Below are 12277 nucleotides of genomic sequence, written 5' to 3'. Positions count from 1 at the left end.
TGCAGTAGTAAACTATTAAGTTTGATGATCCATGCAATAAAACCTCCTAGCCACCAACTTATTATAAGGTTGCTATGTGATGAATTAATGCACAAGATGTCACACTAAGTTCCCAGTTCTAGTCAGCTGAGTTCAACAGTGTGACAGCAGGAATCGTTTGTAATTTATGAAGCTTGTGTCTGCCTCACTTTCCCTTTGTGCTTTTTTGATTGCTACTCAAGAGGAGCAAAAGGTAAACACTGCTCTTGGAGTGAGAGACATGAGGTGTTGGTGTCAATGGGTCATTAAAGAACTTGGTGAAACCAACCCATATCAACTGAGAATCAAAGAAACAAGGCAAACCCCAAAGACTATCAACACTTAACTCTGGAAGGCAGATGCAAATACTCAGTGCATTGTGCCCTAAAGGGCTGCAGGAGCCTTGTACTGTACAAGTCTGTCTAGATTTGTCACAGGGAACTAAAGACAGACAGGTATTGCTAGTGCCTCAAGACCTCATCCAGTCATAGAGAGCAGGGGCCTGACCCTTTGGAATGGTGTGGGTCCTTGGGCACTCCCAGGGGACTGGTTACCGGTGGGGAATAGACCGGACGCTGGATCTTGTGACAAACAGCACCAAAGAGCTTTCTGTGGACTTAGAAATTGAAAAAAGCTTCAACCTGAAGTCATCTAGACAATGAAACCAATTGACAGCAGATAACACATACCAACCTTGCTAAGGTTGTTTGGACCCCTCTTCCCCACCCTCATTTCAAGTTTTAGCAGAAAATAGTTCTCACTATATTACTTCTGAGCCAGGCAAGCGAGGCATCTTGAATATGGAATCCTAGGAATGTTCTTCTAACGCCATTCAAACTATAGTTTTGGTACCTCTCATCAGACATTAGCATGACAACATAGTGTGCTGGCACCTCCAAACCTGAGCAGAATAAGATGGCTACATTACATGGTACAAATCAGCTATTACTGCAAAAACATGCTTTTTGTATTAAGATGGGTTATGGTGAACTATTTGCACTGAGAACTTTGTTCAAAGAGGACAGACTGCTGGAAATTAGCGATCTCCTGCTGTACAAAGCAGGTCAATACTAGTGAGAATAGCCATCTAGTTTTAGGGGAGTACTTCAGAGGGATTGAGGGGGGAATAACTTAATATCTAGCATTTGATCCAGTAGACCACCACATTACCACCTAGCCATCCATCCCCAGAAGCAATACAGCTATATATTATGCAAGCTGCCTAGTTTCACACACTGGACAGCAGTCTCTGTAAGTGAAGAATTTACATTTTATTGTACTCATTTACAGTCTGAAGTGACAATTTTTGGATACATATTTAGCTACCTTGATTAGTTTCCATAAGTAGAAAAAGTTACAGGCTATATGTAAACAGTCAACATTAACTGTTCACAGTGTTCAATCAGCGTAGCTTGGTAATACTTTCTTCCAGCGTCTCTTTGTTTGCTCCAGAGAATTCATGCACCTGTAACAAGAATTAGTTTTAAGTATAGCCATTTAAAAACAGTGATTTTAGCCCAAACAGTTTTATAATCCTTGGAAAGATATTGGCAATTTTAGTGCCGTACTATAATAGGTGGCCAGCATTGGAGGTTTGAAGTATTGTTTTGCTTTCCAGATTTTGTATTCTGCAGCTCTGTATCCCAAAGTATTTCACACACTTTGGGCCAGACCCTAATATATTGTTCTCCAGTCTTACTCAGTTTTACAGATTTCATATGAACCAGCTACACATCCCAGGCTAATCTTGGCTTTCAAAATATTAAGTTTTATAGAATTAAACTTTCTTACCAAAATCTTGCATATTATCCACAAGAAGTCAAACTATTCAGTTAGACTCTGGATGCAAAACCATGTCTTTTCACCTACTGCACTAAGGGGTTGACACCACTTCACATCCAGATGAATTAACTTTAGATAAGTAACACTTTGAAAACATGTTCACAAATCTAACTCAGCTGGAGAACAAGGAACAAACTCAGCAACAAAAAGGATATTTAGTTTTAAAGACAAAGTTACTAGAGATTCTAGAAGATAAGAGTCTTGTCTACACTGGACATAGTAACCACCTACTCAATCTACCTAACATTTGAGGCATATTTTCTGATGGGCAAATTTAGTTTTTAAAAGCCGCAGCTCCCACCCCCGGAAGGCCCTTCCTAAAATGAAGGAAATTTGAGCAATGTGCCTGCAAGTCTGGTTATACACTCGCCCACAATGAAGATGTCAGTCAGTATGAAGGACCTGTTTTGTATCAGAGCACAGCCATCCATCCAATTATTTCATAACTAAGTGCTTTTGGAGAACAGCCAGCCAGATGAGGTTACTAAATCAGATATTCCAACCAGAAGCTCACCTCTAGGTTGAGAGAAAGCATGAGAAGTCTTGCCCAAGTTCTCTTTATTATAGCACCTGGAGTTTAGACTTAAGCATCCAGCTCTGACATAGTTGACAGAAATTACAATTTTGTTATTGTGCAGAAGTATTGAATGTTACTTTAGCCTTTCTAGATAGCTGAATAAACACATCTATATAGATTAGTTTGCTTGTTTTTTGAAAAAGTTACAAATTTAGTTATGATGGGTCCAAAAAGATAGGAATAGTAATTAAAATTAAGTCCAGATGGCCTTCACCTGGGGTAGGTGCATAAAGCAGGTTTCAGACATATTAGGTTCTGAAGAGAGAGGCTCAAAGTCTGGATCATAACTTCACATTAGGATTTACATGGAATACAAACCTAGAGTGTTGCCAGAACTTGCTACATGCAGTTAGATCATTCAGAAGTAGTTTCTAACATTAGTGACCTATTGCTGTAGGCTAGGCATTATCCTGCTCTTCGGGTGCCAATATGAACTTCCTTGTTTCTGAGGCTACTCTAAAGCCAAGTGTGCTCTAAGTGAGAGAGTGTAAGTGAACTATATTGCTCAGGAGGTAAATTGAGACGCAAGCTATGCGAGATCTTCACAAGGTGCCACTTCTCCAGAGACAGAGTCAGGATTTGGCTAACTATTGTGTTGGTCACTTGCCCCAGTGTCCTATTTTTCCCCTAGAATAAACTTCCAGCAGCTCTGAGTTAAATCTCATTAGCATGTTTTTTCTGACCCCATACATGTAGTTTTAATTCATATTTACTGTTTCAGCATCCAGTATCCTCCCCGCCCCACCCCTATACACTTTCACTAAGAAAGTTGAAAACCTACCTTTTTGCCCTGCTTGTAAAATTGGAATGTTGGCATGCACTTGACTGAACACTCTGAAGCAATGTCCTAAAAAAAAAAGTTTCACTGCAATTTTAGCTTGGCAAATTAAACACACAAATCTAATTTCTGGTTAGTTAACAGATTACAGAAAATGAAAGGAAACCAAGTAATTATTTGCTACTCTGGTCAGTTTAAGACCAGTCAGTTATTATGTGGATATACTATAGTCTTCCTGTTTTGGATTTACAACTAGCAGTGGTTTCATCCTCTTTGCTGGATTTGTTTAGACAGAAACAAGATGTACTACTTTCCGCAGGAGTAGTCTAATACTAGAGAAAGCCAACTTTCTTCGATATCATGCCTTATTTATAAGGTAATTTTACAGCTGAATGTCTGCCTAATGAGTTTGTTAAACAAGCCTCTACTAGTCAGCCAGGTTTGCAGTCTGATGTTACTTCCACCTGTTCTGAACCTGTATCAGAAAGGCTCATGAAGATATTCCAATTAGAAGTATTTATCATTCATTACGAAAGGACAAGTACTTTTAAGCAATGAGTAGCATTCCTGCTGTTTATTACCACTCAAGAAGAGTTTATCACTAGCACAGAATAGCTTCAGGTGAGAGGCATCAGCTGTAATAGATCAGATATCTAATCAAAGGTTGTTTAGGTTATCTAACTGAAAGATTGGGGGAGAAGGGGAAGGGGGGGGGGGGAGTGAAATTTAGATCAGCTACACCCCCTGCAGAGAGCAGGGCCTATGCTATTCAAGATGTCGTCCTGTGCTCCTACTGTGAAGTTAAATACATAAGTAGGTAGTTTTCCCCTCTATAATATTAGGAAACTATGGGAGCGGAGTGCAAGAGCACCGCCGGTTCTAAACAAGATCTGCGGGCAAGCTAGCAATACTGCCAATACACAGACAAGCCTACAGCGTAAGTACTTCAGAAGGCAACAAATGTATCACTTATATAAGGGCCAAGGGGAAGCTCTGAGCAGTTATCAGATCACCTTGTCTGACCTCCTGTATGTTGTAGGCCATCCCCTGCACACTACACCCAACAACTGAAATTTGACCAAAGTATTACAACCCACAGGAGACTAGACTTACATGCCACAAGCAACAAAAGCAAGGATCAAGGTGCCCCTGTGCCCAAGGCCCCCACAATGGCATGGCAGTGACTGGGCAATATACCCAGGTAGTTCTGGCAACTGACCTGCAACCACATGCTGCAAAGGAAGACAACCCCCTTCCCCTCCCATCCCATCAAGGTCACCACTAATTTGACCAGGTGGAAAATTCCTTCCCAACTCCACACATGGCAATCAGTTACACCCGAAGCATGTGAGCAACAACCAGCTAGCCAGGCACCAGAGACTGCACAGTGATACCACCTCAGATCCCTGTCCCTCACCATCTAATGTCCTATCTGTAGCAATGGTCACCCCAATGCTTCAGAGGAAGGATATTAAAAATCCAGAATACAACAGATGGGGGTGTAACAGTGCAAGAGAATCCCTAACTGACTGTTATAGATAGCCAGCTGAAACATGAGCTTTTAAGAACATAAGAAGTCTCCTGAAAGGATCTCAGCTTCATTAGAAGAACTGAAAACAAACTCAAGTTTACACTTTAATATGGCTTGATTCCAAATATTAGAGAAATCTCCCTATTAACATTGAGACTTTAAAATTGATATTTTAGTCTAGTTTGAATGTTTATCAAGTTTGTTATTCACATACACGGAGGACAACAGGAGCTTTGGATATGCAAGGAGTACAGGATCAAGATCACTTTAGCAATCAGACCGATCTCTTGTCAATTAGTGTTTGCTAGGAATTAAAGAAAGATAGTAATTCAACATTTCTCCAACAGGGGGACTAAAATACCCCCTTTAGAAATAACAATTAATCCCTAGTTTCTTGCTCTAGGTAACTACTGTTGCAGGGACTGACCCATTTTGAGAGCAAAGTCCACCTCAAGTTTTAGGAGACAAGTTTCCCAGTATTAGATTGCATGGCAAAGTTAACCTTTACTGCCAATTCTGCCACAGTGCACCAACAAGTAATACTGTTTATTTGAGGACCTTACCTGAGCATCATCCACATCAACCTCAAGAAACACTATGTCTGGGAACCTCTCACAAAGACTCTAAAGTTTTAAAACAAAAAAAATTGTTAAAATTGCAGTTTATTTCACATAAACCTTGTTTAAGAGCGCTCTAGGATAGTCTTCTATAAGAGCCTCATTTGGGGAAAAACAAATCTTGCCAGTTAGTATCTTTTACTAAAAAGTAAAAGTTTCATTTGCTATAGAGCAATGATGTCACTAGCTGGAGCATCAAGAGTTCACTGACATGTACCATAGAAGTCATTAAGATTTTTAGCAGTACATTTTAGTTTCAAATGCTTTTTACTGAGATTTTTATTAGGAAATTAGGGCAACCACAAAGTCGTGTGACAGATGTGTCTCTAGGACTATATTTGCATGTGCCTAAGCCATAATAATTAAGTTTTAAAACCATTAAGCAAGTTGCAAGTCAGCTGAAGAGTAAGATTTAGAGTGATACATGCACTCTCTTCCTTGAAATGAATCTCAAACATGTATTCCTTTTTACTAGCTTTAAAGATTATAATGTCTCTTTTGACTGAAGAAAACTGATGATTTGTGAAAGTTTGACTCAATTCCTCAAGAGAATTAGAACAAAGTTTTAATAGAGCTGAGACTTTGGAGAGTCACAGGTGAAGTATGTTCATTCATCAAAAAGGTTTACTCTTGATAAAATAAGCAGATACACTAAAACCTCAGTTACAAACTGACCAGTCAAGCACACACCTCATTTGGAACCAGAAGTATGCCATCAGGCAGCAGCAGACACAAAAAGCAAATAGTACTGTACGGTGTTAAACTACTAAAAAAGGGAAAGCAGCATTTTTCTTCTGCAGAGTAAAGTTTCAAAGCTGTATTAAGTAAATGTTCTGTTTTAAACTTTTAAAAGAACCACCATAATGTTTTGGTCAGATTACGAACAACCTCCATTCTGGAAGTGTTCATAACTGAGGATCTACTGTACCAGGAAATTAGTACAATTTCCCAGCTACACATTTGTAATAGTTTACAGCCACATTTTACACTAATGAATCATGATTTCTAGTTTTCACTGATGGCTATTCAGAGTTAGCATGCAGGGTTACAGTTCTTCACTTTTCTAGTTTGGGTCATAAGTGTTAATATCATTTCAGCCTATTCTGTCATTTTGATTGTTAGAATGACATTTGAGATTTAGACTTCAAAATCATTTGACAAGGCTGTCTTTTATGGCACCAGAGACTATGATTTTATTTCAATTTTCTTGACCTTGTCAGTTTGTTATGATCCCCACAATAAGTGGTGAAGAGCATTTCACTCTTTTGGAGTGAGAATGCTTTAAAGAGAGTGGTGAAGAATTGTTTGGACAATATTAGAAATATCATTGTTTTGGTTAGTCACACATAGATCACAATTGATGTTTTCTTGCAAGTCTTCCCCCATGAGTATCAACTAACATAAGACAGTTCAGACATCTATAGTGACCTAGTTTTATAATAAGATATCCTTGCACTAGTCAAGTCTCAGCTGCAAAAACTAGCAGAGTATTGAGTTTGGAATTGTTACTTACATGATAAAAAGGCTTGATAATGTTGCATGGTCCACACCATTTGGCTGAGAAGTCAACAACTACAAGCTTATCACCAGCAGATTTCAATTCAGACTTAAATTCTTCCTGTAGAGAGAAGAGATTCAACACCAAGTTTTATTTTTGCAAGTGTGCTCTAATCTTGTTTTTGAAGTTCATATTCCGTTTCCAGACTGGATATTCTGGTGGCTCAATCCTAATGGCCAGTGTTGCATACCAAGACTTTCTGTAGAATCAGTGAATTTTTAATACACTAGCATGAGTCCAAAACAAGGTCTCCCACTCCAACCCAAAAGCTATTACAGTAACCTTATTACTTTTTCAGCAATAGAAAAAGTTCTCATGTAGGAATTACCCACCAAGTTGCAGAAGCACATTTGTTGTACTAGCTGGCCCAAAGCCAAACAAAAGAAATACTACTCGAGTCTAGATTTTTTTTTTTTTTAAGTTTGCATTAAAAAGAAACTGGGCATGCAAGTAAGGCAAGAGTGAAGGAAAGAGTGTGCTGAGCTCTAATCAAATACTTGCTCTAACTAGTGAGGCAGGTGCTTCTGACTGCTGGTGTTCTGGTATGTTTGATGCATGAGGGTCTCTTATTAGACTAGTTATCATTCTAATCAGATAGAAACACACAGCTTCTCCTTATATACAAACATTTGTTTCCAGTCAACTGTTTCTGAAAATGCCATTTTAACTGCAGTCAGTCAAGTCTGTCCAGTTCTTCCATCCTACATTTTAGAACTTTTACCCTTAAATACCACCAAAGCAGTAGGTTTTGATGCTAAGCAGGTGACTTATGCCCATAACTATCAAACCCTACCTTTTGTTTGTTAAAAACTGCACAATCATTTAGACTCCACCAGGAAAACAATTTTCTTCATGTTCCTGCACCAACAGCCAAGTCTTCTATAAGTTCAGCAAAGGATGGAACCACTCTATTTAAGCAGCTTACATGTGCAGCAGATATAGCTAGAGCTGTGAGACTCCTCTAGTAAAACCTGAAACACCATCTACATTTGTGAAAGTGGGCTAGTTTTGAGCCAACACCACTCCAAGGACTCTGGGAAGCAGATTTATATTTTGTACCAAGACTGAGGTGTTACCTGAATTTCACTTAAACCATCTGGCTTAAATTTGAGCACAAGACTCAAAGGGTACAATCCCACACAACATTTAAATGAATGCAATTAAAAGCTCACTAGGTTTGCTTAGCTCTAGATCAAGCCACTTTAAGGTATTTTAAAAGACTGCTGCATTCCTTCGGTATGTTATCATTCAGAAATTTAGCCAGATGGGTGACAAAAGCAGCCCAACTTGTATGCTACAGATAAAACTGAGAGATGAACAGAACATGTACCATTTTACTGTTGGCTGAACATTATCCACAAGTAAATTCTGCTATGCAATTTGCTGTATTGTAGAATGCAGAGACGGTCATCTGTACAAATTGGATTTAGTTGTGTTGCTACAGCCTGGATTTCAAGGTAGCCATGTCACATGAATGTGTAGTCCTTAGAAATACAGTGACACTAATAATTATAATTAAATTGTATAATATAAAACTCATTTATTTCTGACTATTTGTGGCCATGTACAAGATGTGCCATTTTAACAATTCTTGGAAGTTAAAGGATCAAAGAAACCAATTCAGTTTTTGAAGGAACCAGCATTACACTTTAGATAACCTGGGAAGCTATAAGGCAACAGCACTAAAATACTGGTTCAGAGACCACATTAACCTACCTGGCCACCAATAACTACCCCGACATGCGATTCAGACATTTAGTCATGTTCTCTACTTCCATTGGATTTATGGATGCAGAGAATTCACTAGGGTGGGACCAGTGGGTATGATCTGCTTCAGTTTTATACTGAAGACTACCTTGGGAAACCCAGTTTTCGGTTACATGAAGAAACTAGGACCCAATTCAATACCAGAATAATTTTTATTTAACAGCTTAAGTTTTAAACTAAGAGGACACAATCACAGCAGCTTTGCCTACACATGGCTAGGTGTTGTGACAAGCAAAGTACTTAAGTCCCCTAGTAAAGTGACGTGGTTTATTGTCAACACTGGGTCCCCCTTTTATTCCACTTCACAAAGTACTGGGCAAACTACTTGCACAGATGAACACAAACCATTCTTGACCTAATGTCCCCCCACAAGAAGGGAATCTGCATGCTTCCTATAATTGTTACACTAGCAGCCAAGCTCATCAACAGATGACACCAAACTTGTCTTCATCAGAGTCACCTTTACAGTGTAGGCAAAATATACCTTCAAATCAGCAGCACTGCTATGGGTACCTGCATGGCCCCACACTATGTCAACATTTTTATGGCTGACTTAGAACAACGCTTCCTCAGCTCTCGTCCCCTAACGCCCCTACTCTACCTGCGCTATATTGATGACATCATCTGGACCCATGGAAAAGAAGCTCTTGAGGAATTCCACCATGATTTCAACAATTTCCATCCCACCATCAACCTCAGCCTGGTCCAGTCCATACAAGAAATCCACTTCATAGTTTATTAGCACTGTAGTGTCCAGGGTCACACAACCACCACCCTATACCGGAAACCTACTGACCGCTATTCCTACCTACATGCCTCCAGCTTTCACCCTGACCACACCACACAATCCATCGTCTACAGCCAAGCTCTGCGATACAACCGCATTTGCTCCAACCCCTAAGACAAAGACAAACACCTACAAGATCTCTATCAAGCATTCTTACAACTACAATACCCACCTGCGGAAGTGAAAAAACAGATTGATAGAGCCAGAAGAGTTCCCAGAAGTCACCTACTACAGGACAGGCCTAACAAAGAAAATAACAGAACGCCACTAGCAGTCACCTTCAGCCCCCAACTAAAACCCCTCCAACGCATTATCAAGGATCTACAACCTATCCTGAAGGACGACCCAACACTCACAAATCTTGGGAGACAGGCCAGTCCTTGCCTACAGACAGCCCCCCAACCTGAAGCGAATACTCACCAGCAACCACATACCACACAATAGAACCACTAACCCAGGAACCTATCCTTGCAACAAAGCCTGTTGCCAACTGTGCCCACATATCTATTCAGGGGACATCATCACAGGGCCTAATAACATCAGCCACACTATCAGAGGCTCGTTCACCTGCACATCCACCAATGTGATATATGCCATCATGTGCCAGCAATGCCCCTCTGCCATGTACATTGGTCAAACAGGACAGTCTCTACGTAAAAGAATAAATGGACACAAATCAGATGTCAAGAATTATAACATTCAAAAACCAGTCAGAGAACACTTCAAGCTCTCTGGTCACGCTATGACAGACATGAAAGTTGTGATATTACAACAGAAAAACTTCAAATCCAGACTCCAGCGAGAGACTGCTGAATTGGAATTCATTTGCAAATTGGATACAATTAACTTAGGCTTGAATAGTGACTGGGAGTGGCTAAATCATTATGCAAGGTAACCTACTACCCCCCCCCCCTTCCTCAGACGTTCTTGTTAAACCCTGGTTTTGTGCTGGAAATGGCCCACCTTGATCATCACACACATTGTAAGGAGAGATTTCAGAGTAACAGCCGTTCTAGTCTGTATTCGCAAAAAGAAAAGGAGGACTTGTGGCACCTTAGAGACTAACCAATTTATTTGAGCATAAGCTTTCGTGAGCTACAGCTCACTTCATCGGATGCTGTGGCTCACGAAAGCTTATGCTCAAATAAATTGGTTAGTCTCTAAGGTGCCACAAGGCCTCCTTTTTGTTTTGACAAAATACTAGTGCCTTGACCTCATCAAGGCCACCCAAACGCTACCCCTGCCAGTGGCAAGTCAGGATCTATACTTCCACAGCGCAGGGCGTGCCCGACATCAGTGTCTGCTGAACTGGTTTGTAATGAACTTCATGCAGCGCCCACTTGGACGGTGCGCCGACAGCGCCAACCCGAACCGCAGGGGCCTACCGTTCACCCTGCAGCCGCTCCGGCCAACGCGACTGACTGGCAGCTAGGAGCAGCCGCGCCATGCAAGGGGACCACTCGAACGGCCAGTACCCGGGGAGGGGATTCCACACCCACGCGACAGGGGCGCCCGCCGGAGCGGGGGGGGGGGAGAATGGATCCCCGCCCCCGCGCAGACCGGCCGCCGGCTCAGCCAGAGGCTCCTCAGGCGAGCAGCTCCCCAAGGCCAGCAGCTCCCCAAGGCCTGGCGCAGAGTCCCTGCTACCCGCAGCAATGCGGCGGGGGCGGCCGCGCAACGCGGCCCAGGCCCCGAGGACACCGCCGCCCCAGAGGAAAGGGGGGGGGGAGAAGAAGAACCGCCCCGGCCCCCCCCCCTCAGCGGCAGGGGCCACTCACCCCTTAGGGCGCGGGCACGAGGCGGGGCTGCGCCCGCGCGCGTTCCCGCGAGCACGGAACAGCCCCGAGCCCCCAGCGGCTCAGCCCTGCCCGCCCCCGAGACACTGGCGAAGGGCGCCCCGCCACTAACAGCCGCTCACCAGGTTCTCCACGATCTTCACCATCTTTGCCGCTTGGCTTAGCGCTCACGAGACGCTGCTTCACTGAGACTTGGCCCGCTGGCGGCTGTGGGATGGTATGGCCGCCCTCCTGCTTATATAGAGGCCAAACCCCCCCCCGGCCTCAGTGCGCACGCGCGGTTCGCGCCCCGCCCCTCCTTTTCCCAGAGGAGGCGGTTGTGTGCGAACGGCTGACGCGGCGGAGCTCGTGTTCGCCGGTGTCCGTTCCCTCCCCCTCAGCTGGGCGCGCGCCGAGTGGCGCGGGTTAGCCACCCCTCCCCCTCCCCCTCCCCCCCCGCTCGCTGGGCGGCGGGTCTCCGCTGAGCTGTCAGGCGGCTGAGGCGGGGGGATCCTCCTGAGGAATCCCCCACACCGCGCCTCCCGTCCCGCAGCGGGAGGGCGGCTGCGGACACTGGCTCCCCCGCAGAGCAGGTGTCACCCCCCCAGGCCCCAAAGGAGAGAGGTCTCCTGCCTCGGCCTGGGAGCGACACAGGGCAGCGCCGAAGCCAGCCAACTCCCTGCCTTGGGCGGGGCCAAATCTGCAAGCGAGGCCCCCACTCTTCCAAAAAAATTGCAGCGGGGAGGCCCCACGGGAGTGGGGGCAGGAGAGTGAGCGTGGCCTGCCCTCACCCCACAGTGGCTGCTCCTGCCCCAGTTCCCCCCTCCTGGCAGGGTGAGGTGGGGTCACAGAGCCAGTAGCTCAGATTTGGCCTAGCCGCCCCTCTCTTGTGACAGCGGGGCGGCAGGGCCAAATCTGAGTGGCCCTGGAACTCCGCACACCAGGTCACAATGCCCTAGGCTGCTCTTGCGATTGGTAACCTGGGCGCAGGCACGTCCCCCTCCCCCGAAATAATAGGGATGCCTAG

General features: G+C 43.8%; 1 protein-coding gene across 1 annotated transcript; it reads right to left on the bottom strand.

Annotated features, from left to right (window-relative positions):
- Window positions 1–1270: 1270 nt before the first annotated feature.
- LOC311520823 (thioredoxin-like) lies at window positions 1271–11549 on the bottom strand. The gene is made up of 5 exons (XM_084628641.1): window positions 11394–11549; window positions 6877–6981; window positions 5310–5369; window positions 3219–3284; window positions 1271–1483 (listed from the first exon to the last, which is right to left on the bottom strand). The coding sequence occupies exons 1-5, from the start codon at window positions 11415–11417 to the stop codon at window positions 1421–1423; spliced, it is 318 nt and encodes a 105-aa protein (XP_084484767.1). The 5' UTR covers window positions 11418–11549; the 3' UTR covers window positions 1271–1420.
- Window positions 11550–12277: the final 728 nt, after the last annotated feature.

Source organism: Lepidochelys olivacea, assembly GCF_965140295.1.
Source record: "Lepidochelys olivacea isolate rLepOli2 genome assembly, chromosome: 5".
Classification (NCBI taxonomy): Eukaryota; Metazoa; Chordata; order Testudines; family Cheloniidae; genus Lepidochelys; species Lepidochelys olivacea.
Note: the sequence above shows the minus strand (reverse complement) of the source record. Positions and strands in the feature narration are given on the sequence as shown.